This window comes from Pseudopipra pipra, chromosome 20 (assembly GCF_036250125.1).
Source record: "Pseudopipra pipra isolate bDixPip1 chromosome 20, bDixPip1.hap1, whole genome shotgun sequence".
Taxonomy (NCBI): Eukaryota; Metazoa; Chordata; class Aves; order Passeriformes; family Pipridae; genus Pseudopipra; species Pseudopipra pipra.
The window spans coordinates 3845466-3871328 of record NC_087568.1 but is presented as its reverse complement, the minus strand read 5'-3'; the positions used below and the strand labels follow the sequence as shown (position 1 = coordinate 3871328).

General features: G+C 52.6%; 1 protein-coding gene across 2 annotated transcripts; it reads right to left on the bottom strand.

Annotated features, from left to right (window-relative positions):
• Nucleotides 1-532: 532 nt before the first annotated feature.
• On the bottom strand, nucleotides 533-25006 carry FAM163B (family with sequence similarity 163 member B). 2 transcript variants are annotated; one of them, XM_064676771.1, is made up of 4 exons: nucleotides 24989-25006; nucleotides 23913-24004; nucleotides 3018-3133; nucleotides 533-2878 (listed from the first exon to the last, which is right to left on the bottom strand). In XM_064676771.1, exons 3-4 carry the CDS (start codon nucleotides 3108-3110, stop codon nucleotides 2477-2479), a joined length of 495 nt encoding a protein of 164 aa, XP_064532841.1. In that variant the 5' UTR covers nucleotides 3111-3133; nucleotides 23913-24004; nucleotides 24989-25006; the 3' UTR covers nucleotides 533-2476. The 2 variants fall into 2 exon arrangements, with proteins under 2 accessions (XP_064532841.1, XP_064532839.1); XM_064676769.1 differs by lacking the exon at nucleotides 24989-25006 and having other exon boundaries at nucleotides 23913-24200.
• Between the last annotated feature and the right edge of the window lie 857 nt (nucleotides 25007-25863).

Below are 25863 nucleotides of genomic sequence, written 5' to 3'. Positions count from 1 at the left end.
CACTGGAGTCAGGGCTATGAACTTGCTGGTGCCCAGGGGAAGCAGAGCAGCTTGAACTCAGGGGAATCATGGCTGTTTGGACAGTGATGCAAGGAAAAGTCCCAGCAGTGGGGGGATTTTGGGACCATTGCTTTGAGTTGCTTTAGGATTGTGTGTGTGTGTGGCTTTGGGAACTGCAACCCTGAAGCTCTTCAGGAGTTTCTGAGCAAAGAGACTTGATAGGGTGCCAGTAAGAAAAGGGCCTTTCTGTGCTCCCAAGGGGGTTGTTGCTCCGTGTTTCTCCAGGTGTGACCCTCCAATGCCAGGCTAAAGGCTCACCACCCACACTGGGGTGTGCACCCCAACTGCTGCTGCACTGTTCCCCTCAGCAGCAGGGAGCTCCCGTGTCCACATGAGGGCTTTGCAAACACCACCCCATGTTTGCAGGTGCAGGGACAAAAAAAAAAAAGCCTCAAAACCCATGTCAAAGTAGTTTATTTTTTTTCTTTTTTTTTTTTTTTAAATTTTATTTTATTTCTGTTTTTACTTTCCCCCCCTCCCCGAGATCCCCAAAGTCCTGTACAACAGATCACCAGGTGAAGGTTAGTGAAAGCCAACCGTCTGCTTAGTTTCCAAGCTACAAGGGAAAGAAATAAGGGAAAAAAGGAAGGAAGGCTGGGAGGAGAAGTACGGTCACGAGAAACGGGGAGAGAAAGGGCTCAAGGCGTGGAAACAAACCCCGGTGAGAACTGTACACGGGAGCATGGCCCGAGTGGCTGCATCCCTCTGGAGCAGAGGCATCGTGCTCCCGGGATGCAGCACCTCAGGGACCGAGCCCAGAATATTAAACACGTACGAAACCAACCCCGGCCCCCTCCCCCCCCAAACCCAAACAGAACCCCCGAGAAAGTCGAAGATACTCATTTGCAAAGACTGACTTGTACTTCAAAAGATTTCCTGTGGAATTAAAAGCCCTCGTGGTTAAAAGTAAAGTACCCAGCTGGGCTGCAGCACAGTGTCTGTGAGCCGATGGGGCTGGAGCCACGGCTGCTTCTTCCCGTAACACCTTGAAAAAGGAAAGCTGACCCAGAGCACAGCACTGGGGCCACTGGAGTCTCTGTGCAGCCAGTCCATCCTCTGCCAGCTGCCCCCAGGTCCAGCGTGATGCTTTTAACCTGAATAATGTATAATCCAGGAGAAACAGGGTGCTTTTTGTCACACAAACTGGGAGTATGGCGAGGTTGGAGGGGAGGAATGGAGACAGCCAGGAGAGACTGGAGCGTGAGTCCCCCTCTAGACATTGCTGTGACGTGCAATTCCTCTCTTAAAGCACTGAAATACTAAAAGGGTTCCTTTACAGCATGCTTGGTGCAGAGGGACACTCTCAGGGACCAGCTCTGTGCCTGCTGCTCTCCCAGCACTGCCCTGACCAGATCCAGTGTGGCTGGAGGAGCAGGGACAGAGCTGGTGCCACAGCCAGGCTGCCCAGCTGTGGGAAAGGGCTCAATGAAAAATGCTAAAGAGGAGGTTTTGCCTAAATCTGAAGTGTTTTGACACATCTCTGGATGGGTGAAAAGCATCATGGATTTTTAGAAAAATTAAAGACAAATAAATGCATGTAAAAATGTGCATGCTTGGGGTGGGCACATACGTGATGACAGAGAGCCTCAGTTAGAAGTTGTTTATGGCATTACTTGGAGAAGGGATGGATTATTCAGAGAGGTATTCCTCAATCCAAAAGTGTGCTGTGTGTTATTCCCATAGCCAGGCAACACAATGGGTTTGCACCCTCCATCAGGGAACTGTGAGGTCACTCCAGGATCTCCAGGGGCAGGGATAGGCTGTGCATGCACCCGCCATCCCAACCCTGAAGGGATTGTGCCTGTCACTTGAGAATTAATGACTGATTTGAGGAGCGAGGTGGCCTGGGAATAGTGCAGGGCTGTGCACACACACACATGCACACTCCCATGCGCTGCAGGAAGGGGTGGCAGAAGGGTGGGCAATAGCAGCTCTGCTTTGCTTGAGAACCTATTAGGGGGTGTGTGTGTGTGTGTGTGTGCGCACATGTGTGTGCACATCAGGGCCCCCACGTCACGGCAGCAGCTGGCTGCTGACTCGCAGCACGACCCATTCTGCAGCCAATCCTGTGCCCCACTATTTGCTCACCGTCCCTCGGCGTTCCAGGCGAGGAGGGGTGGGTACTCCGTAGAAAAGGATGCTCCAAGTATCAAAATCCTCTTTACAAAAGAAAAAAAAAAAAATGCAACGCGGTGCTAGAAGACCTCACGTCCCAGCTGCAGCCATCCTCCCCCACGCTCCCCTTTCGGGTGTGCTTCGCTACCCCTTCAGCCCTGGTAGAAATACATTCACTTCTTTTCCTTTTTTTTCTTTTTCAGAACTCTTCCACGAACTTCACCGAGTTCTCCCCACCGTTCAGAGCCCCGGCAGGTGCGAGGAGGTGTGATGGGACGCCGGCCCCTCACACGTCGGCCCCTCACACGTCGGTGCTGATGCTGCGGCTGCGGGAGAAGGCCTCGCGCATGGCCGAGAGCCGGTTGGGGTTGAGAGCCTGCAGGTTGGACACGCTCACCGGCAGAGCCAGATCCTCCTGGCTCACCGTCTTGTAGCTCACCCGGTCGCCCCCGTTGTGCAGCTCCTCGGGGGGCTCCTGGAGGAAGAAGGTGGGGGGCTCGTAGGGGGGCTCGTAGGGGCCGCAGCCGGGGCAGCTGGACCGGGTCGGGGTCGGCTTCTTGGTGAAGGGGGACGAGGTGTAGAGGGACGGGCCGTTGGTCAGCACTACGTTGCGGTTGCAGTGGAGCGGCGGGATGTGGGAGTGCACGGCGAAGTCGGGCTCCTCCTCGTCCTCCTCGGATTCATCCTTCTTGCAGCAGTAATACTGAAACGGGATGGCTCAGCTGGCACCCCAAACCCCCCGCCCTGTCCCTGAGGGGCTGCTCCCTGCATGCCAGCCCTGAGGACCAGTGGACTCCCCTCTCTGCTGCAGCACCCTTTAGGGTTGCATCCCCCAGCCTTACCTGGAGCCTACAGTAGCAGAGGACGGCGATGATACATAGCAAAATGACAGTCGCTAATATTCCACCTGTGATGACCACGGTCCCGGCTGTCATCCGCCCTCTTCTCCATTAACAGCCTGCAAAAGCGAGTGCACGGGGTGATAGGGTGAGGCTGGTGATGGGCTGGGCTGTAGAGCCCCAAACCCTGCTCTCACCCTCATCTGCAGGGGGATAGAAACCAGGAGCTGGGAGGTGACAGGCAGGATAAGGTCAGAGCCTGGCACTGGGCACCTGTGGAAGTCAACAGGGAGTCCCCTTCTCCCTTAAATGCCACCTTGCATGTGCAGGGGGGAAAAGAATCCTCATGAAGTGGGTGAGAGTTTGAGTGAGAAGCAGCTCTGGGGCTCTTTTGCACACAGGAGGGGGGACCCAAGGGAAGTAAAACCATCTGACCCAGGCTCGTGGCACCCTCCCGGCTCCTGCCTGGTGGCAGAGAGCTTTGGTGATGGGAGAAGGAGCTTTGCAATAAGGATTTCTGAGCTGTAGACATTTTTCTCTGAGCCTATAATCCATTTCCCCCATGAAAACAATGTGATATTTTAATTTGGAATGACTGGAGCTGCTAAGTGAGCCCTTAATGACTGCAGGGACAGGTATGCTCCCCTCCCTGAGCAGCAAGCTTAGGAACAGGATGTGTCTGAGGCACCAAGCTCCTCCACTTCACAAAGCCAGTGTTGGGGAGCTGTTGGGGGCACCCCAGGATGATGTTTTTGACAGCCCTGGGTGAGTTGTTCGCTCACAAATGCTGTGGCTGGGACACAGCGCACTGACCATCATAGAGTTGTTGTGGTTCAGCTTGGTCCTGTGCATGCACTTTGGGGTACCACCAGCACCCTTCTCTACCTGGAATGCCCCTTAGAGGAATCTGGGAGGAATCTGCTGACGCAGCACTGGTAGCAGTGGAAGATCCCTGCTCCTGGCACTGCTGGATTCACTTAGAGGGTGGACGTTGTTCATCACGTGCAGCACGAGCCCCACAACGCCAACATGGTCTTGCTCTGAGCATCCCTCCCCTGAGAGCTCATGGGAGGGCTTGAATTCCTCTCCATCCCATGCAGGACAAGACACAGCTCTTTGCCACAGGAAGGATGCTGGGGAGACGTGTACCTGCCTGCTCACACCTGCCAGGGGCTCTGGAGACAGCAGCACTAACACTGGCACGGCTAAAGCTCCAGCAGCCCTTTAGTGCTGCAAGCGTTGGGCTGGGAACAGGAGAAGAGGCATAAATTAAGAGAGAAATCAAACCCTGACCACCTACTCTTCAAGTGCTTTAGCAAAGCTGGCCTCCAGTTCATGCTATCAGGTTAAACCAAAAAACCAGCCACCCCAGCCCCAAATTACTTCAGCACCCGAGGAAAAGCAACTGTATCTGTCAGGGATTTAACCCGCTTCCAAAGAAAATAAATCCGTGCCATATTTTCAGGCGCTTAATGTCCTGCTAAAGTTGGGTGAGTGCTGAATGGATAAAGCAGTGTCACGTTTTATGTTGCTGCCGAGGAGGAGGGAAGGGAGGAGGGAAGGGAATTTATACTGACGGCTGAAGGGCTTCTCACACTGAGCAGCCACAGGGCAAGTGCCGGGCCAAATCCTGCCCTCATTCCTTGGGCAAAATGCTCTGAGGAGGCTCAGGAGGAGCAACACAGCCATGGGAAAGGTCTGGAAACAGCACATTAGTGATTTAGAAACTCTGGTTCCTTGGGCTGCAGCGGGTACTGGCTAGAAATGCCCATCTCTGGGTCCTTTGCTGCTCCCATTTGCAATCCCCCTGCTGTCCTGGAGCCAAGGGCAGGGTGTGCAGGGTTGGCACAGGACCTGGCTCTGGGGTGCAGACTCAGCCCTGCAGCCTCTCAGGGACTGGCACTGCACCCATCAGAGGGGACCATCATCTCCTTGCCAGCCCACTATGGGAGGTGGCAGGCAGGGCTCTGCCAGGGAGTGCTCCACGGCTTTCCCACCCATTAATTAAACGCCGGGGGCACAAGTGAGGGTGACACAGAGCCAATTTTCATGGTTCTTGCCCAGCCGTGCCCAGCCAGACGTGGCATCACAGCCACTGCTCCCTCCAGAGCAAGACCATTTGCATTTCACCCTTTTTTTCCTCCCAAGACATACTTCTCTGATTAAAGCTGCGTACCTGGAAGCATTAAACCCTCCAGCATGCAAAGGGGGAGGAAAGCAGAGCATGCAGAGGCCCATAAGCTGAACAATTCCTGTCTAGACCTCCCTTTTACATTTGTTCCTAATTTCACGCTCCACAGGCTCCCAGATTCATATATTTAGCAATAAATATCCTGGTAAAAGGAAGTGCTTTGCAGCTCTGCTGTGGTCTTGGAGGAGGTATGCAGGAGCCCTGGTACTGGGAACGCAGGCATGAGAGATGCAGTCCCAGAAGACACTCACTTGGCTCCTTCCTTGCCCCTCAGTAACATTAGGAGCCCTCCAGATACCAAGGATGCCTGAACCACCCCCAGTCCCCCACCCCATCCAAACCCAACCCCCAGCACATCCTCCATCACTGCCAGACAGCGGCTTCAGGAGCATTTTAACTCCACACAGGCTATTTACTGCCAGCCCAGGAGCCTTTTGCTGTAGGAACACAGTCTCCAGTGTTGTGGGGTGACAGGGGATGGTGGCCCTTAGGGTTACTGGGAGCCACTGTGCTGGTGTGGGCACACAAGGCTTGGAAGCAAGACTTCCCCCTTCCCTGGCTTTACCTTCCCGGAGTGCAAAGGACAGGCTGTGCTGCAACAAACCAAAGGCACTGTACGGTCGCTACAGGCTGCTCCTGCATGAGCTGTTTGCTTTTGGTCACAATCCTGTGCCACATGCTTGCTTTTGCCTGCAGGTCCTTCAAGACCCCGCCATGGCTGAGGTTGTGGCTTTGAGGTTGAAATCTTCACTAAGGGCCAGGTCTGCATCAGCTTCTGCTCCCCCCAGGGGCTGGAGGGGGCCAGGGGAAACTTCTCATGAGAATGGGACTTGATAATGCAGAGGGGGAAAAGGGGTGGGATGAGAAATCATCTGAAGTCACCCCCCCAGCATCTTGAACACGGTCCCTGGACCACCGAGGATGCCCAGTGCAGGGAGAGGCTGCTCACAGCTGTGCCTGGCTCCTGCAGAGAGCTCTGTGCATCCAGTGCCTCTGGGGAGGGCTGCGTGGGAGGAAGGCTCTGGAGCAGCTGGGGGGGTTGAGCTCAGCCCGTCCGAAGGCTCCAGCTAATACCCGGCTAAACCACGGCTCCGAAATGCTGAGCTCCAGGTCCAGGTGCTGGAGTGCTCCAAGCACGGCTGGATCATGTGGACTGGCCTGACCCTGCCTGCTGAAGCTGTGGGAGGAGACCTGGGGATAGAAAAGGACACAGCTCCAAGGTTTTTTTAGGAGACCCTTAAGCACCCAGTTAAGCCAATTTCTAGGATTTACAGGTATTAACCACAATCTTTAGGACAGACCCTTAACTGAATGGGGCTTCTACCTATCCCACCCCATCCCATCCCATCCCATCCCACCCCTATTCCCATCCCCAAGGCGACACAGTCACTCCAAAGCCTATCTGGAAACACTGTCGTGGCAAGCACTAAAATAAGGGAATGCTGGTCCCACTGAAGTTGTACCTGCACAAGGAGTCTGTGTCTGACCTGCAAAGAGCTGTAGTCCACAACTTGTTCTGCCCTAGTGCTGCCTGCATCCCCCAGCAGATCTGGGACCTGCTTCCTCTGCAGCCAGAAGCACCACAGCCCTCTATTTAATATGGAATTTGGGAATTGCCCTTATTCACCTGACTCCAGGAGCTGGAGATTTAAACAAAATAGCCAAACTGGGTAGGAAATGACAACTGGCAGCACAGACACCAGTGCTGGCAGGATTGCTCCTGTCTGGTACCCAGCACTGGAGCAGACAGGAGCTTAGATCCCACCATAATAAACACACAGGGATGAACAGACAGCCAGAGACACCCCACACTCGGAGGACACTCAGTCCAAACCTCAGCATGAGACCCCAGCCCTTGTCCTCACTGTTCTGCTGCTCATAAGGGCAGTCCCATGCAGGGGGGTGAGGATCAGCTCTGCCCTGCACTTCTAAACAACCAGGATGGAAAAAGGGGAGAAAAAGGCAAAAAACCCATTCCACCCTTTGCAGGGAGCAGAGGAGGCCAGCACCGTGTCCTGAAGTAACACCATCCTGCCTCTCTTGGCTCTGCTCAGCACGAGCACATCCCTGGCTCTGCTGTGTGCTTGGACAAGCTGCCGTGCGTGGGTGTCCTCCAGCACCCGGGGGGGCCTCTGAGGGGGGGGAGCGACCCTGTGTCCTGACACAGCCCCCCAGGCTGACCCTCATCCAAGTGTCATCTGGTGGGGGATCAGCTTGTTGGGGCGCTCCGGGGAGAAGACCCAAGGGAGAGACCTCAAGAGAGGGATGATCAGGTTGGGAAGATTAAGTCCTGTGTGGAAACTGGGAGTAGAGCAGTTGTGCAGGGGGAAGCACAAATCTGACCCTCCATGGTGGAGGGTCATGAGCTCTGCAAGTCTTGCCCTGGGGTGGGCAATGCAGCCGTTTCCCAGCTCATACATGTGCAACAAAACCTGATACCAACACTTCTGACCAAGCCCCACTTCAGAAGAAAGGAAAAGAGCTCAGTAAGAGGCCGGGGAAATGTGAGAGCATGTGAATGATGCTGGTTGTCCAAGATATCCCTTCCCCAAGCTGCTGAGCCTTGCTGTTTTCTGCCTCAGAGCTGCCTCAGAGCTGGGTGCAGGCAGCATTTGGGACCCAGAACCTTAGCCCAGAGTAACAAGAAATCCCTCCTGTAATAAACTGTCCAGGGCAGGGCAGGACTGAATCTGAGCACTTGATGATGTAAAGTTTAAGGTGAGCCTGGCAACTCCTGTTGCCCCCATCAGTGCCATGTAAGTGTCACAGCTCTGCCCGTGGACAAACCCTGGAGAACATCGGCGTGAAGGAAAGTCACTTCCAGCGTCCTGGGAAGTGGGAAAGCAGCAAATAAACCAGGAGCCAAACCAGTTTGGTGGCAAATACGGCCTCACTTCTGCATTTCCCCCAGTTCCTGTAACCCTACCCAGTCAATGAATAAGAGCTGGGCTCTGGGAATGGCCGGGCAATGTGCCAGCAGAGGACTTCGCACTGACGGAGCCAGCGGACAGGGCAGCTGCCAGAAACACAGGCAGAGAACGTGGCTTTCCATATGAAAAACACTTTAAGCAGAAGGCCTGCATCACTCCTGTTTGCTTCCTCTCTCCTCCTGACGGCAGGCAGCGTTCCTGGCCTGGGGGTTGATGCTCCATGCAGGCAGCAGGGATTTAAACAGCCAGGCTTGGCTGTGGGTGGGCTGGGGAAGGGCACGTGGGGGCTTGGTGACTGCAGACCCATCGCTTCGACAGGACCACCTGAGTACTCCTCAACACAAGGACAAGGTGGGACACCTCGTCATTCCATGTTTCCCCATCTCAGCACAAGTGCTTTCCCCATGGGAACCCCCCTATCTCCAGGCACTCCACACTCCAAGGACTTCTGAATATTTTATGAGCAGAGGGCACTTCACTCCCTGCTGTGCCCTGTTTGGAGAGCGCTGCTCACAAATTCCCAGGCTCATCCACAGCAGACAGGTCCTCCTGGGTGCTGGAGATGGATCAGAGGTCCCAGCAGCCCCATATTCACCTGCACCCACCAGGACCACGCTCATCCCATCTGTGCTTGGACACCAGCCCTTTGCAGAGCAGCTCCTGCACTCAGGAGAGGCTTTCCCTACCCTGAAAACAGGGGGTTGCACCACTGTTGATGGTCTCTGGAATAAGGTGATTTTTCTAATCTGTGGCATGTGGGAGAGGGCTCCACCAGCTGGGAGATGCCTGTAGGGCTGCTGTGGGCTTTTAAACAACAAACCAGAACAGGGAACAAAACATTTCCTACCCATCTGAAATGCCATGTCCCTTTCTGGTGGCCATAAGAGCCCTTCCCTGGTTTGAAGCCAACTACAGAGGTCACTGATACTGGTACAGAGGTAACTCACAGCTCAGCCCACAGTGACCCCTGTGACTGTCCCCTATATCACCCCTCAGCCCTCCTGCTGCTGGGACAGACCCCGATACTTCAGCTCCCACTGATGTCCAGGCCAGAAACAACATATTTCAAAGGCAACCTATACCCAGTGCCTGATCAATTATTTATCAGACAGGACAATGATGGAATAGTGCTGAGCTCTGCAGAACAGGATCCTGGACCCAGGGATCCCAGCACAGCTTGGGCAGGGCTGGGACAGCAGCGTGGGCAGGATGTGCTGGGGATCAGGGCTCACAGACAGCCTGGGAATGGATGAGGACAGAAGGACAACACCAGAGCTGTGGAAAGGTTTTAGTGCCCTGGCAGTGAGACTAAGGCTGGAGGTACATCAGGCTCACACAGATGGGCATAGGGATGATATGGGGATATATCTTCCATATTTGCATCAATCATAACCCACAATATACTCCTCCAGGAGACTGGAGCAGCCATGGACTGTTCTTCCCCTCTCTGTCCATTCTCATCTCAGCCCTTTACATTCAGAAAACCTCCCTCAGTGCTCCCAGAGTAGTGCTGAGATAAGAAACAGGTCACAGTGAACTGCTCCTTCTGTCTGCTCTCATTATAATTCAATACAACCACATATAAAAATGGTGTTATACATAATTAAATCCCAGAATTCTACAATTCAAAATGTTTTGTTAAATATTACATGGCAGCCCAACAACTCCTTGTTGTACAAGCTTTTTCCAAAGACACACTGTATATGCATCCCTGCAGGTGTCCCTGCTAGTGATAGTGCTGACATATAACCATGGGACATTTTGGGTCAAAGGGACCTTTAAAGATCATTTAGTGTGACCCTCACTGCCTGCCAGAACAGCCAGGCTGTATTCCTGTGTAAGAACAGCTTGCTAACAATAAAACCCAGCAGAGGATGCTCAGGCTACTTGGGAGATACATCACACAGCAACAGCCACTCCGAATTTGGGCATTCCCAAAGCTTAAAAAAAGCAGCAGTTCATGGAACAATCAGGGATCCTCTCCCACCAATCACCATTGCCAGTTTTTAAAGCAGAGATTAGCTCTCAGTCTGAATTTCCAGCACACTTAAGCAGGCTTCCTTCGAGCAGCATCGATCCAGGGGATCCCTGCCCCGGCAGCGCGTGTGAGGGAACGTGTGCTCTGCAGTAATGAGGCAATAATGGCACTTAGTACAACCAAATCATGCCTCAGGAAAGATAATATTTGCACAGCTCATCAAGGTGGCATTAAGGCTTACTAAGCACAATGCCAGGCAGGAATTTAAATGACTGCAGATGCTAAATGGAGAGCAGCGGTGCCGACAGGGAGGGATGGGAGGAATGCTGAATCACCTGGATGTATGCTGCCCTTGGGAATGTCCCCTTCCAGTGCCACTGTGGCCATGCTGAAGGCACTGCTATCTTCATTCCAAAGGGACTAGGGAATGTGACTGTGGACACTTCAGCATGGCCAAGAATAAAGCAGGGTGTGTTCACCCTGCTCTGCCCCTCTGCCCCTCAGCGAAACTTTGCACACATCCTAAATGCATCAGCAGGGATTTTGGAGACATCAAGAGGGATGCTGGTGACTGAGTGCTGACCAGCAGTGCATCCCTGCACACCAGCCCTGTGCTGGCACCAGTCCAGGGGAGGTAAACCCAAAAAACAGGCCCAAGGGAGGAACTGGTACAGAAGTGATGGACTTGCCTCCAGGTCTGACCCTGCACATGGTGAGCTGCCACAGTGGGAGCTCACAAGCAGCCAGTCTCTGTCAGGATTTGAGAGCTGCTATCAAACCACACCAGAGGGTTTTACCCTCCCCAGTCCCACCTTTCCTTGCCCAAACAATCATACTCTGCTTAAGTACCAGGAATTATTTCCATAAATCAGCTGGAAAGCAGACCATAATCCCAAACACACACACGCAGTCTAAACTATTTAAAAAAAAAAAAAAGAAAAAGAAAAAAGAAAGAAAGATGTGCTGTCTTTCCACCCTGCACCGTTTAATCGCCTCTTGAGTTATGGTTTAGTCATCCTGAGATATTAACATTAGAGAGCAGGTTTTGGAATTAGCATCTTGGGATAAGCTACTGCAATCACCACTGAGCTGGGAAGAAATCAGAGAGTGGGGAGCACCTCAGGGTCTTCTCCCAGCAGGGCAGTTTTGCATCCTGGAAATGTCCCCATGCAACCTGAAAAGCTTGAGTTAGCATACTGAGAACTAATAATAAATCTTACTCCTGATCAGTATTTTTTGCTGCCCAGTTCACTGAACAGGCAGTGCTCCCTCTCCATCACCATCCCACAGGAGAGCTGACTGCAGCCCCCAGCAAGGCACAGTCAGAAAGATCAAAAGACCTGGTCAGAAAGTGCTGCAGAAATTATGCAACTATGGAAAAAAAGAGAAAAATTTGTCTTTCTGAAAGAGTAACTTTCCAGAATTGGTCCACTCACCTGGATTTTGAAAGCTCTTCAGGTTGAAAACCTGGTGGTGTCAGATTGAAGCAGATGTTGTTGCCCCAAGAGATTCGTAGGAGCTGGTTCCTTACACCAATAGCTCCCAGCAGCCTTCCTGCTGTCCCATCTCCCAGCAAATGTCTCGAGAACAGGGTTTCATGGCTCAGATGGGATTGCTGGGGCATGAAGATGGGAAGAGATTCACACAGAGTCACCTGCTGAGCTCTTCGGCCATTTACAGCCCTGGCTGGGAGCTGGAGCTGCCTCCTGGTCCCAGGGGCACTGGCACTGCAGCTGGGATGGGTTCAGCACCTTCGTCCTCAACTTGTCCTGGGAACAAGGGTTTTACAGCCCAGAGACACTGCACAGAGGGATAACAAGGTCCTGGTACCCCCTGATGGCCACACAGAGCAGCAGAAGCAGCAACTCTCACTGTGACTCCCTCAGCTTTAGCTCCCGGGATCTGTGGCTCTGGCCATGCAGCGGTGTCTGCATGGAGAATCATTTTTATGGGAAGGCATGGACTGAGTCATCTCTGCTGCCATTCAGCCCTGTGCTAATAGAAACACTACATGCTTCAGAGCTTGTGTTTGCACCTTTTAGCCTCTGCCTCAGGCAGGCACAAAGCCACCCAGACCCCTGCAGCCAGCCCCAGTTGCACGTTCAGCCTCTGTGCACATCTGAGCTAAAGCCCTGGTTCATCCCAGGACCTCTGGCTCTCCAGCTCTGGCAGTACCATGCCTGAGAAAGAAAGTGTTGCTATGCCAATACCCATTTTACAGACGTGGGAACTGAGTCCTGGGCTGGTTAAGGCTCTGCTTTTGAAGCCAGATTGCTTGAAATCTGTCAAATATCAGCCCACTTCCAGACTAAGTGGCTTCCCCTAGGCCAGGCACTGGATGAGCAGTGAGCTGAGAGCAGCTCCATGCTCCTACCACCCCCTGCACTGGTAGTTGGGAAGGATTAGTCCCCACACCTGACCTGGTGGCCCCGTGATGTCCTGAGAGGCGGATGAGCCATCGATCCTGAGCCGCAGATGAGCCATCGATCAGGGTGGGGGAGGAAGGGCACGTACAGTGTACATTTCCATTAAGCAGTAAATCCAACAGCTTTGCATTTCCAAGAGGTATGAACACAGCTCCGTGGGATAGGAAGATCCTCAGCAGATTAAAGTCTTTGTGAGCTGCACACCCTGCCCTCCTTTGCTCAGGATTCACGGACCCAGGCTGATGTGGAGGCAGCAGGAAGCTCCTTGGTGCTCATTAAATGCAGCAGTCTGAGAGCTGCAGGGACACCCTCCATCCAGCCATCATCACATGCAGGAGGGGGACCAGCACCCCTCTGTCCTTGCCCACCCCCACACCCCCCCAGCTGTGAGTGGGTGGCTGATGGCTCGTGATACTCATGCTGTACCCCCCCCAGCATCTCTGAGCTGCCCTGGGCTCTGGCTTTCCATGCAACCCACTTATTCCTCATCAATCCCCCTCCTCTGCCCTTGGGAATCAGACTCCCTGCGGTGTGACCTGGCTCTGTGCTTCCAGCTGCTGCTGCAGTGTGACACCGGGGGACTCCCCGGGTGCTGCAGGCACCAAGCAGCCCTGCCTGGGAACTCCAAAGAGATATACGTTGCTGCCTTAGGAAAAAAAAATCAGAAAAAAGGGTAGGGAGTTTCCATAGCTACAGCTTTACATCGCTCTGGCAGAGGCTCCGCTTCAACCCGTGTAATGAGACACAAGCAGAGTGTTTTTCCCACTCCTGCCCAGCAAGGCAGCACGGTGCATGAATAAAGAAGAGGAGAGAGGGAGCTCGGGGATTTTGGAAATAACACATAAATGTTAAAGACTGGCATGTGAGGTGGCCATTGGCACAAACTCCCTGCCCTGCCTGTCTTGGGGCATGAGTTGCACTTGCAGATGGGGAGGGAAGGAGCCCCACAGCCCCCCCTCATCAGCACAGTGAGTGGCACACGCACCTTCCTGCTGCTTGACCTGGTCGGAGGCTAAAAACTGCTTCATTTAAATTCCTGTCTGCGTGGTGCTCCCAGGGCTGGACTTCAGGGAGACAGGGAGGTGATGCAGGCAGTGAATTTGCAGAGATTTAGAGCTGCTGCCAATGCAGAGCCACTGCCCAGAGCACCTGGGGATGCAAGGCTTGCCTGGCTCCAGGTCCACACTCAGGGCTGGTGGCAGCACCGCAGCTCGTGGGGAACTACACGTGCAATTGCAAACTGCTCTGATCACAGGATCACAGGATGGTTTGGGTTGAAAGGGACCTTAAAGACCATCTCATTCCACCCCCCTGCCATGGGCAGGGACACCTTCCACTAGACCAGGTCGCTCCAAGCCCTGTCCCACCTCTCCTTGAACACTTCCAGGGATCATGGGCTTCCTCGTTGTTTGCGACCTGGAGTTTTTCTGCAGGCAGTAAAATCTCCTTATGTTATCTTTTTTAATAAGGATTTATCATTGCTGCATCAGGGGAATTAAAAGAGACCGTCTGAGAGGGTAATTTCCATATTCTGGCAACTCACCATGAAGCAGTTCCAGTAAATTTTCCTTTTTTTCCTCACCTTAATTTTGCTACAGCTTTTCCTGGGAGATGAGAGAGGGAAAAATTTAACTTGGAGGGAAAAAAACACACCCCACAACAACAAAATCATAAGCGAAAAAGCCGAAAAGATAAAGGAACTCACACGGCTCAGCTGAAAACCCTCATTAGGTGAATAAAGAAACTGAGAAAAACCTTCACACAAATTGCTCTGCTCAAACCAATGTAGGCATCAGATGTTTGAAATATCGACTGTTCTCAGGGACAGCATCTTTCAGAAATCAAAACACACGTGATGGATCTTTTTGCCCATCGTCAGCGCTGGGCTGACACCTCCCCTGCCTTTGAAATGACTCCTTGATGCTGGAGAGGCCCTTGAGAGCGAGGTGGCGGCTCATGCTCCACATCTGCCACCTCCTTGCCACCCCCAGCAGCCAAAGCGACGCTGCTGCCGGCACCAAAACATGGAAGACTGAGGTAGACGAGGATGGGAGGCTGGGAGCTCCCACCTGCCCTCCCCAGCTTCTCATCAGTGCTGGCAGCTCCCCAAGCAGGCTGCAGCTTCTCCCTTCCGTGCTCAAATGGTGCCTGAGTGGCAGCACCTCAGAGCATCAGAAAATGCCAAGTATCTTGTGTTTGAAAGCCAAGCCTCAGGCCGGTGCTCTGAATCACCCCCTGAGCCTCGGTGAAGACAGGGCAAGGCACCCACAGCAGCCCTGGGGGGAGTCAGATCTTGTAAACCCTAGAGACAAGCACACAGAAATGCCTCCATCCATCCTGCAAAGCAGGAGACTCACACTCCTGAGCGCTGCTCCACTCCACCTCCAAATCCCAGCTGGATTTCAGCTTCCTTCCCTGGCATGGTGAGCTCACTTCACTTGTACACGCTTGTTAGAGCTCACTGGGAACTAGGAACGTTCTGGTATTAAATAACAGATAATGTGGTGAACTGGGAGCCCACAATCAAATTAGCAAAACCTTTCACTGAATCAATGCTGATTTTCTGAGCTGAACTGGGATGAACTGGGAGCCCATAGGCAAATCAACAAAAACTTTCACTGAACCCACTCTGATTTTCTGAGCTCTCCAGGCATCACTCTACCCCGTGGAGCCCTTCATTAACATCTCACCTCAATGGTAAACCAGGCAAACCTGAAGTTTGAGCCTTACAAAACCCAGACCTGTAAATGTGAGCATCTTCCCTGCCCAGTGCCTGGGAGTGCCAAGGGCCTCTCAAAAAATCGTGATGGAGCTGTGCCCGCAGGAGATTCCCCCTGGAAGGTTCAACAGATGACAGGTCTCCTCTGGGAATTAAGAATACATTCACTGCTGTCCAGAACCATGGGTCTGTTTAATAAAACACCCTCCAACCTGGCTACCACTGCTCCTGGCCTTGACAGTGGAGACAGTGGGAGCCCAAGGGAGCCCAGGAATTTCTGCTGTGATCACAGGATGCCTCAGTCCTGCTTCTGGATGGTTTAATTAGGATTATCACGAAAATGCACAGGATTGTGATATTCAGGTTACGAGGCAATGTTAACAGCCGTATCAAACAAAGCCCTTCTCGTTACTGGTTCTGGCAAATGTTCTCATCTGTATTAATTTTTGGAAATCTTCCCTTTTTGAGCAAAAATACAGCAGCAGCGTGCCAGTGTTACACATCTCTGAGGCTGAGCAACCCTAATCCTCTGCAGTCAACAGTTCTGCCATAGCCCAGAAATATTCACGCTTTATATTTACTACCAATTAAGTCAGACAGTGTTTTAAAGACCAACCCTTTGTCTGCCAATCTGAACATTCAACAATATGTAACATTTACAAAGGTATGAAGAAAACAAGTAAGATCTGTGTTTGGTTTCTCGGAAACCGGTATCACACTCTTGTAACCTGTGTTGTTTTATTTAAAAATACAACATAAACAAAGATGTGATGCCAGAAACAGAAGGGAAAATAGGTGCAACTAAGAAAACCCCACTTTCTGTGGGCTGAATCTTCTCCCACGAGCTGCTGTGAGAATCAGGAATAACTCCTGAGAAAACAGTAACGCTGAACTGTTGCAAATCACAAAAAAAAAGATTATGGAACTGTCTAATATTAACTGTGCTTGTCTTTATCTCGGGGGCTATGCCTGCCCATGGGTGTCCCATCCAGTGCTGGCCACAGAGGATCACAGAATCATGGAGTCACAGAACAGTTTGGGTTGGAAGGGACCTTAAAGCCCATCTTATTCCACACCCTGCCATGGGTAGGAACACCTTCCACTAGTCCAGGTTGCTCCAAGCCCCATCCAACCTGGCCTTGAACACTTACAGGATGGGGCAGCCACAGCTTCTCTGGGCAACCTGGAGAACACCAGGTCTCCCCTGCAAAGAGAAGTGCCCTGAGAGCTCCTGTCTGAGCCAGAGCAAGCTCAGTGATGTCAGCACCCAGTGCTGCAGACCTGAGCTGCCCTTGGAATTACAGAATGGTTTGGGTGGGAAGGGACCTTTAAAGGTCATCTAGTCCAACCCGCAGCCATGAGCACATACCCTGCTCCAAATACACCTTCAACTCTGTCACAATCAGTAAGAAAATGGCCTTGGTGACAGCTGGATCAGAGATTTCACCTGGAGAAACACCTTTAAAGAAGAGCTGCAGCCACAGGCAGTGGCAGAACCACACAGCTTCGTGCCTGTCGCTGTTTGCACAAGGAAAAGAGTCACAAAGCAAACCCACAGGACAGCCATAAGTCTGAATTATTACCTCAGCACCTCCTTTGGGTAATATAACAATAAACCCACAAAATTTGCCTAACAACAAACGCAAATCAACACTTGTTATCCTTCCCCTCCCAACTCTGTTCCCACTCTCACTGCAGGACTATTTTTCCCCATATTCTACTGCTAATCTTTCCAGGGCTTAGCTACCCAGCAGGAGACACCAACCAGACCAAGACACCTCCTTTCCCTTCCACATGAGAGCCTTATAAATTGCATCTGTGTAAATCCCTGCTTGCACTGGCTTGCAGAGATGGGGAGAAGTCCCCAGCAGTGAGGCCATGCATTTCCTCGGCCACCCTCCTGCAGCCAGGACACCTCGTTGCTTGCTCAAAGCTGAGCCTCCAAACACTGGATTTTCTCCCCAGGAAAGAGTTTAGCTTGGATTGCCACAAAATGCATCCTGTTTTGCTATGTAACCCATGTATATTTTGTTAAGTGAAGAGTGGCAACGTGCACGCTGCTGTGGGTGCCAGGGTGGGAAACCAGGAGGCAGAAGGAGCATCGCTGCCTGCAGGGATGATGCAGGCAGACACTGCCAGGGAGAGTCTCCCTGCACTGCACAACCTGTCACCTGGCTAGGAAGGCAGGTGACAGCTAAAGGAGAGAGTTAATGGCTTGCCAAAACTCAGGCAGGAGGGCCCGTGACAGATCTTACACCAAACCCACACTGAGAGCAAAGGGAATCCAGATGTAAAGTGCACGGCAGAGCCCAAGCAACACCCTCTGCTCAAATCGGGAAGCAAATGCAGGTTTCAGACGAGGAGCTCTGAACTGGGATTGCACTGTCCCTGCTGGTCACCTCAGAAAATACTGTATTATTTCCCAGGGAAAAAAAAAACCCAGACATCCCAGAGGAACCAAGTTGGAATACTGGGAACAAAAATGAGCAAAGCTATTTGCAGGTAAGTTATTTTTCTCACAGGAAACGGTGCCTGTAAGTGATGTTTTAGCAGAGCTGTGATTCCCTGTAGCACAGCTGCTTTGGGGACTCGTCTGGTGCTTCCCTGTGAAATCCCTCTTGCTTCGGGCACGCTCCCGCAGCATCACAGCAAATTCCAGCCTCAGTGGAGCCTGTGTATCATCTTCTACAACAAAGTCCACGGCATCTCTTTGCTCTGATCGGTGCCAGTTTAAGAGTCTTTGAATCTTGAGGCATTTTGATCTGCTGCAGCTGAAGTGACCTGAGCTGGGGAGAGGTCAGGGGAGACGACGAAGCCATCACAAGGCTGTGGTGGTCCCCAGAGGGTTTCAAAGCAGCCACATCACCCAGAAATCTTGGTATTTATCTTTCCCTGGCAGCCACTTTTCTGGCATTTATATGGATGTATTTTCCCCTTTAATCCCAAATTCTCCATGAGTAAAGAGAGGACCTGGCTTTACCTGATGCCTGGTACCTCTGTGGGTACAAGAGGCCACTCTTATCCATTATGGTCCAGCCTAGATTTTCAGGCAGCCGAGGAACAAGAGACCACCTGCACAGGAAAAAATGAAACCAGAGAGGACTTTTCCTCCCAGTTTGCTATGAGTCCCCTCCAGCAGAAGGGAAGGAAATCCCAGCTGTGTGGTGTGCCCACTGCTTGCAGCTCCCCCTATATAAAGAGCTTATGAGCTTCTGCGGCTCAGACCCTTTGATGAACTTGTACCCAGAGCAAAGCCACAGCATGGCCTCAAAGTCAGACCTGAAGCTGGTGGTGTGGAGGGCTCCATCCCCCCGCCGAGCAAGATCATCCCCTTTATCCCCTGCCCAAGGGAAGCCAACCAGTGCAGCCTTGGAAGAGCCTAAGCTGGACTTTAGTAGCAATTTAAAGGAAAAAAAAAAGGACAGGCTTTTTCCCCAAAGCCTATTTTCCAGGCTGGCAGCTTCCAAGGGTTGTCTCACCATGGAAGTTTTCTGTGAATGGTATCTCGGAAAGGAAGGAAGAAGAGGATGGGGCTGTGGAGGAGGAGGGCAGGGCTGGAGCACAAGTGGGTGAACAGAAGGGAAAAAGCAGGGATGGAGTGGCAGGCTGGGTGTGTGGGATCTGAACAGCTCCAAATGGCTCTGAACAGCTCTCCACCAGCACCGACTCTCTCTGCATCACTGACACAACCTCAAGGCAGCACTGGATGAGGCAGAGAAGGGCTGGAGCCAGTGCCTGGGATGGGATGGTCCCGCTGCAGGCAGAGTGCTCCAGTCAGCTCCACTCGCTCTCTCCCACTGCCCTCTCAGAGAAACACATAAGCAAACAAAGATATGTGAGACCACGACGTGATTTCCTCCCCATCAGGGCTCTCAAAGGGGCATGAAATTATCAGTGAGCATTAGTCCTACCTGCCCTGGGGCTGAGGTAAGCAGGCAGCAGTGTATCCTGCCAGGAGCACTTGCAGGTGTGTGAGTGACAGCAGAGCCACATCTCTTCCCTTCTGCCACGTGAGCAGCATCCTTGTCACCTGGGTGAGGGAAGGGGAGGATGGCTGGCACTTGCCTTCTGCCAGGAATTCACTGACCCTCCTTTTTCTTTTCTTAATGAGCAGGCTATTAACCAAACAGGGACATGATGAATAAATACGTGGGCTGCAGAGTGGCTCCTGCTGCGGCCTCACTGAGCCCTCTGAGCACTGGCAGCCCTCGCCAGCCCCCCTTCTCCCTGCACAGCCTCCCACCCTCGTCTCAGGTGCTCAGAGTCGGATGCTTTATCCATTGCTAATGACATTTATTTTCTTCTCAGAGCCTCGGGGAGGGCTCTTTCTCTCGCCCTCCCTGCTAATGTGAATCCTGCTGCCCTATTATGCTGATCTGAGACTTTTTTTTTATTGCTGAGCCACTGGTGATCTCCCCTGCATCCCCCATCTCTGCCCCCCAGCCTGCTATTCCCACAGCCAGGCATGTATTTCCTGGGCTTGATCCAGCCAGCACTGAAGTAAGGAGAAAACCTCTCCCAATTTTCAGGTTGGATCAGGTCCCTGACCTGGCGAGGACAGGCTAAGACTTTCTTTTGGGTTTCTGGTAACTTTCCTCTAAAATGTCCTTCAGAAAAAGGCAATTATCACCATGCCATTAAAGCTTTCCCCATTGCACGGCCAGATAACTCGCTGGGAGCCTTTTGAAATAACCTTTAAACAATAGATCCTGTCTTGTTTACTGCATGTTTCTGAACTCAACAGTAATGCATCCAGATGTCACCCCTGTCTACCGTAGGCCTAACTATTTCTGGAAACACACCAAAGGCAAATTGCTTGGATAATGTCAGATATTGTTGCAAAAAGAATATGACAAGTTTCCATCTCTTTGATAAAGGCTGTGGAGCAGAGAGATGTTTCCCAGGGCAGCAGAGCTGCGTGCACCTTCGACTCAGCTCCACGCAGGAGCTGCATCCCTCCCTCCATGGGCAGATCCCAGAGGCACACACTTTCCAGCTCGGGAAAAAATCAGTGTAGCTGTCAGGCAAAGCTCACAACATCCATGCTGGGTGGTGTGTGACCACAGGTGGCTTTTGTCCTGGAGGTGGGAGACGGGAGAGAAGCACTGGAGAAGGTGAGACTGGGCTGAGCTGCCCTCGCGGTGTCTCAGCCCGTCTTGTGCCATTATTGTGAGGGAAGTCAAATGTCAGCTCTGACCCATCACAGGTGCTCGCTCAACAAGCAAGAGAAAACTGCCTGAAGTGAGAGGGTAACAGAGCTCCCCAGCCCTCGGATCATCTCTTGTCTCCAGTCCATGCCCTGCCAAAGGGAGCACCCGTGCACACTGATGGAAGTGCTGGCACCCAGCAGTGTCCCAGGCTGCAGCTCACAGTGCTGCCCCTGGCTCCAGTGAGAAATCTGTGCTCTTGGACAGGTAGGATGGGACAAAATCATCATCATTATGATTTTGGCCTAAATCAAGTCCTGCCCCCCTCAGTGCTGCCTCTGACACAGGCACCTTGAGACCACATCCCCAGAGGAGCCCCGTTCTCCTGCTGGTGCACTGAACTGCTATTAATGGGTCATGGCTGCTATTAGCCTTTCCAGGGAGAAATAGGTCCAAGGATATTTCAAAATGTTATTATGACCTTTAATTTTGCTCCCCAACCTTTCCAGCTGCCCTCTGCCCAGGGCTGTTCTCGCAGGGCTCGTGGGTTCCTAAGGTCCCAGCCTTGCCTGGGCTGGCCTTGGCTGTGATCTGAATGTGGCTGAAAGGTCTGAAGAGGGTCAGAGTCCATCACCCAAACCTATTTGTCATCCCGCTGCCAACCTTCAGTGCTGGGGTATAAACTGTTTTCTCAGGCAAAGGGTGAACCAATCCCACCACAATAAATCAGATCACAAGGAGAGAAGGAGATGACACATAATGACATGGGAGAAAGTGTAAATTAGATGGGGAATGAGCTGCAAGTTCAACCCAAACACCTGCCCTTCAATGTCAAAAGTTGCATCACAAGCTGTGGCTGCAGGAGCCCTGCCAGCACACAGCACCTCTTCCCTGGCCTGTCCTTATCCACATCCATATCCATGACAACATAACAGACAGAGCAGGCCAGGTGAGAAGGTACCAAGTTATCCCCGTTTCTTACACCAACACTAATGCAACCGGGCACTGCACAGCCAGATGAAAAGGTCTGAGTTAGGCAAATCCCTTACAGCTTGGTCAGCTGCAAAACCCCTCAGTGTCCCACATGCTGGGCTCTGAGGACATATCCTGACATGCCCAAAGGTCAGTGGCACAGACTTTCTCAGCCTGTGAGGATGCAGCGAAGCTCTCTGGGCTGCACATAAATGTCCCAGGGAATTAAGCACATTTATCTCTTTGCATCTGGCACCCAGAGAAACATTTCAAGATCCTAAGGGGGTGTTCAGGTGTGGCTGTAGGGTCAGTGAGTGCTCTTCAGCTTCAGACACGGGAAACCTTTAGAAAGACTCGGGTTATTTAATCCACGGGCAGCGAGCGGGTCCTCTGCCCCTGGGCCACTTCCGAACACGTTCTCCTCAGATTGCAAAGCCCGTGAGATCAAACCTTCAGGTTTGACTCTTGTGTCACCTACATGAGGGTTTAGGGACTGCTGCAGGTGCAGTGGAAAAGGATCAGGAGGAGATGTGACAGCTAGACAGAGCTACCAGGCTTTGATGGGAAACAAAGAGAAACACAGCAAAGATACAGCCAGTAACCACGGCACGGGTGATGTTCTGCAACTCTCCACGCTCAGGTAGGCACAGGTATTCAAGAACTGCCTGTATTTGTAATCTGTGCTCACTGACAATAAAACAGAAAGGAACAAATGATGTTCCCTTCCTTTCCCCTCACATCCCCACATCCTTTCTAAACGAGAACCAATGTACTGAGGGGTGATAAATCAACATCAATCACTTTGCGGGGGATTTTGTTGAAGTTCTTTATCTCCACTGAGCACCAGCACCGTTCCTGAAGAGGTCCTGTCATCGTTCTGCACAGAAATCCTGACACGCGGAGGAAGGAGGTTACACTTTTAATTACAGCTGCATGGTCTTTAAGGTGTTTAAAATCTCTTTTCACCCACTGACAGCCCTAGTGCGTCTTTCTGCTCCTTTCAGACAAGATGAAAACCATCCACAGAGGCTGCAAACAACATTCAGTTCTTCACACACCACTGCAACAGGGCAAGAGCCTAAACACAGGTGTGGGATAGTTCAGGCATTCACTTCATGCACAATTTATGTAAACTACTTTCCCTTACAGCATTATAATTTAGATGCTTACTCAGTAAAGACGAGATATGATGACTAAAAAACCCATCACACTGGGTACTTTCGCTCAAAGAAGTCACCCAGGAGCACCATCTGCACTCTAAAAATTGGGATAACCCACCAGGTTGCCTAAAATGACAGACATCCGTCATCACAGACTCAAGTACACGATTTTCCCCCCCAGGTTTTATGCTGATTTCGCTGCTCATTTCAGGCTAGAAGACAATCTGTTGAACCTCAAAGTGCCGTCTTCTCTTACCTTTAATTTATTCTGTCAGAAAACTGTCTACCTTAATGAGTATGAGCACACCCCCACTACCTTCCAAGTTTGGTGATCTGTTATGTCAAATATAAATAATCCTGTCTGAAACCGGTCGATATGGGGAAATGAAAAGCCATCTTCCCTTGGGGGATTTCTCTCTCCCTCCCACAGCCCCCCCGAGCCCCCAGGCTACCTTTAATGTACCAAGCAATATCCATGTGCCTCTGAGAGCACAGACCTAGATGGCTGCTCTATTCATGAAACAGTGACAAAAACAACCCACAGGTAATTGTGCCATCACCTTTCTCACAGGCAGCTCTGGATCCCTCTCCATCACCACTGCTTTGCTGAGTGTGAGTTAGTGGGTTGGTTTGCTGCCTAACCCGAGACTGGGGTGGTCTCTATGAACTCATTGGGATGGAGCAGAGGATTCTGACGTCCTTCAGAGCCAGGACATGAGATAGGAACAAACCCTTGTCCTAGACACATGGCCCCAGGTGAGATGCCCAGACAGGTTATTTAGAGAGCCCAGTTTCAGTCCCATGCTGAGCGTGCAAAGGAGGATGAAATGGAAGAGAAGGACACGATCTGCACACCCAGGAAAGGCATGGGACAGGGGCAGCTTTCCCACTCCATCCCTGAAAGATGCTTTCACGACCTCCTTCACAGGCATGGCTCTGAAACTGAAGATGCTGTAGGACCAGGGAAAACCAAGCCTGAGCACCTCAGTATTTTTCATGTTGGTCTAAGGTGGCAGGACTTGCCCAGTCCCCCCTGAGACAGGCTATAGGGGAGCAGACGCTGTGCAGTTCTCCATGTCCTACTCGCTCTGTCTCCCCCCTCCAAACCCCTTCCCAGCCCCACTCCTGGCAGCCGGGGCTATCCTCTGCCTGCTGCCTTCCTTGAAGGTATCCCCCCGGGATGCGGGTTTCGCTGCCGGTTCCCTCGGAACAGCGATCCCAGGCAGTTCAGGATGCACCGGGAAGCGGGCGGCGGGGGCGGGAGTGAAGCAAACAGGGGGAAAAACACCGCGTAAGACCCCAGCGCTGGGAACGACGGGGAGAAGGGGCTCGGCAGAGCCGGGATGGGGGGGGGAGGTTGTTCTGCCATGCTTACCTTCAAACGGGGGAATGGGGCTGGATCGCTCAGGTGAGGACCGCGTCTCCCGAAGTCTCCCGCTCGCAGAGCATCAACGCCAAAATAAAGGACTTAAAAAAAAAAAAACCAAACAAACACACAATTCAAAAAATAAAAACAAAAGGAAGAAAGCGGTCTGGGGAGCAGAGCGCGGAGCAGGCAGCCGGCAGCAAGCAGCAGCAGCAGCAGCAGCAGCAGCAGCAGCCACCCTCTCGGCACATGGCCGGGCCGGCGGCGGCGGCTCTGCGGGGGACGCTCCCGCCTCCCCGCCCCGCGCCCCAGCGCCGCCGGGGCCGCCAATGACGGCGGCGGGAGCGGAGCGGGGCCGAGCGGGGCCGAGCCGAGCGGGGCCGGGCCGGGCCGGGCCGAGCTGCGCCCCCCCGAGCCCCCCGCCGGGGCCGCACGGGCAGCGCCGCGTGCTGCCGCCCCCCCGCACCGCAACCCCCCCGCACCCGCACCCCGGGGTGCGGAGAAAGGGAGAAGGCGGACAACGGGTCCCGACACACACACACCCACACCCACACCCCGCATCGGGATGCAGGTCCGTGCTGGACACCCGGGAGGACAGCCCCTGGGAGATGGGTCACTCCCGCCAGAGCTGGGGCATCCCCATATAGGTACGGGTCATCCCTCTGCCGAGCCGGACCACCACTCAACCCCCGGGAGTCGGGCCACACCATCCTGCAGCCGCATCTCCTCCTGACAGAGCCGCGTCACCCACGACAGAGGCGGGGGATATTGGTTTGGCCAAAGGAGCCTTCATCCCCAATGCTGGGGCAGGAAAAGAATCTCCTTCCTCATCCCCAGTGCAGGAAAAGAATCCCCCTCCCCATCCCTGGTGCGGGGATAAAGAGGAGAAAGCCAAAGCAAACCCTGCAGCATCCCCTGTTTAGCCCCACAAGGGTCCCAGGGCATTTTACAGGTGCCATGACTTTGTTCCCTGCTCCGTTTATCAGGAGCTGTGCTGGGGTTTTGGTTGTTTGGTTTCATTAATAGACACCCCTGGAGAGGAACTGTCTCTCCTCTTCCCAAATCCATGCCCATTCCAGCACAACCTCAGCACAGAGTCCTCATCCGCAGCCTTCTCCAAAGACGCTGATGCTGCGCGGGGCGTGTTCAGCAGCGGTGATTCACAAGGCTTCTTAAGTGCAGTGATTCACAAGATTTCCTTAGTCTTGGGGTTGTGATGACCTCCCACATCTGAAAAAAACAGAGTTTGGGACAAAACCTGAATCCGAGTCGGCATTACCCCTCCAGCAGATGGGCAGCCTGCAGAGGCACCACCACAGCCATAACCAAGCCGGTGTGACGAGGGAGCACAAAGTGCCCCAGCTCCCACAACGTGTTCTGCAGCCGCTGGTCCCCAGACTCCCAGCAGAGCTCTCCTGGGCACGAAGGATGCTCAGCATGTCTCGGAAGGCCCTGCCAGCCCTGCCTCATTGCCCGCCCTGTCAGCAGTCTCAGCTGGCATCACCCGTGTTGTCTGCAAGCTGCCAAACTCCTTGGGCACACAGACCCTTCTGCAGGCCATCGCCTCTCCCAGCCTCCTGGAAATGATGCTGGGAAGACAAGCACATCCAGCCTGTCCAACAGGACGTATGCCTTGTGTTCCGCAGTGTTCGTGTCCCTGGCCTGCCTTCCTTTGGCATTCCCAAGCTTATTCCCAAGAACTAACTTAATTTTTTCCTTCGGCAGTTTCAGCCTATCGATACTTGTTCTGTCCTTCTTGACTGATGAGAATAATCAGGGCTTTTATAGCACATCTGCTCTTTTTAAGATGGTATCACTTACAGCACTCCTTTAATCCATGGAGAGGGAAACAGTCGCATTTAATTAATTGCTCAACAAATAAACTAATTACCGCCAGCAATTTCAGCACACTTTGCATGCAGTTCAAACGCCTGTGCAGAGATCTGAGAGGCAAACCACT

Coding starts and splice junctions, on each gene's coding strand:
- FAM163B (XM_064676771.1), bottom strand. CDS start 3,110: ATGACAGCCGGGACCGTGGTCATCACAGGTGGAATATTAGCGACTGTC. Junction 2,879..3,017: donor TCTGCTACTGTAGGCTCCAG/GTAAGGCTGGGG, acceptor ATCCCGTTTCAG/TATTACTGCTGCAAGAAGGA.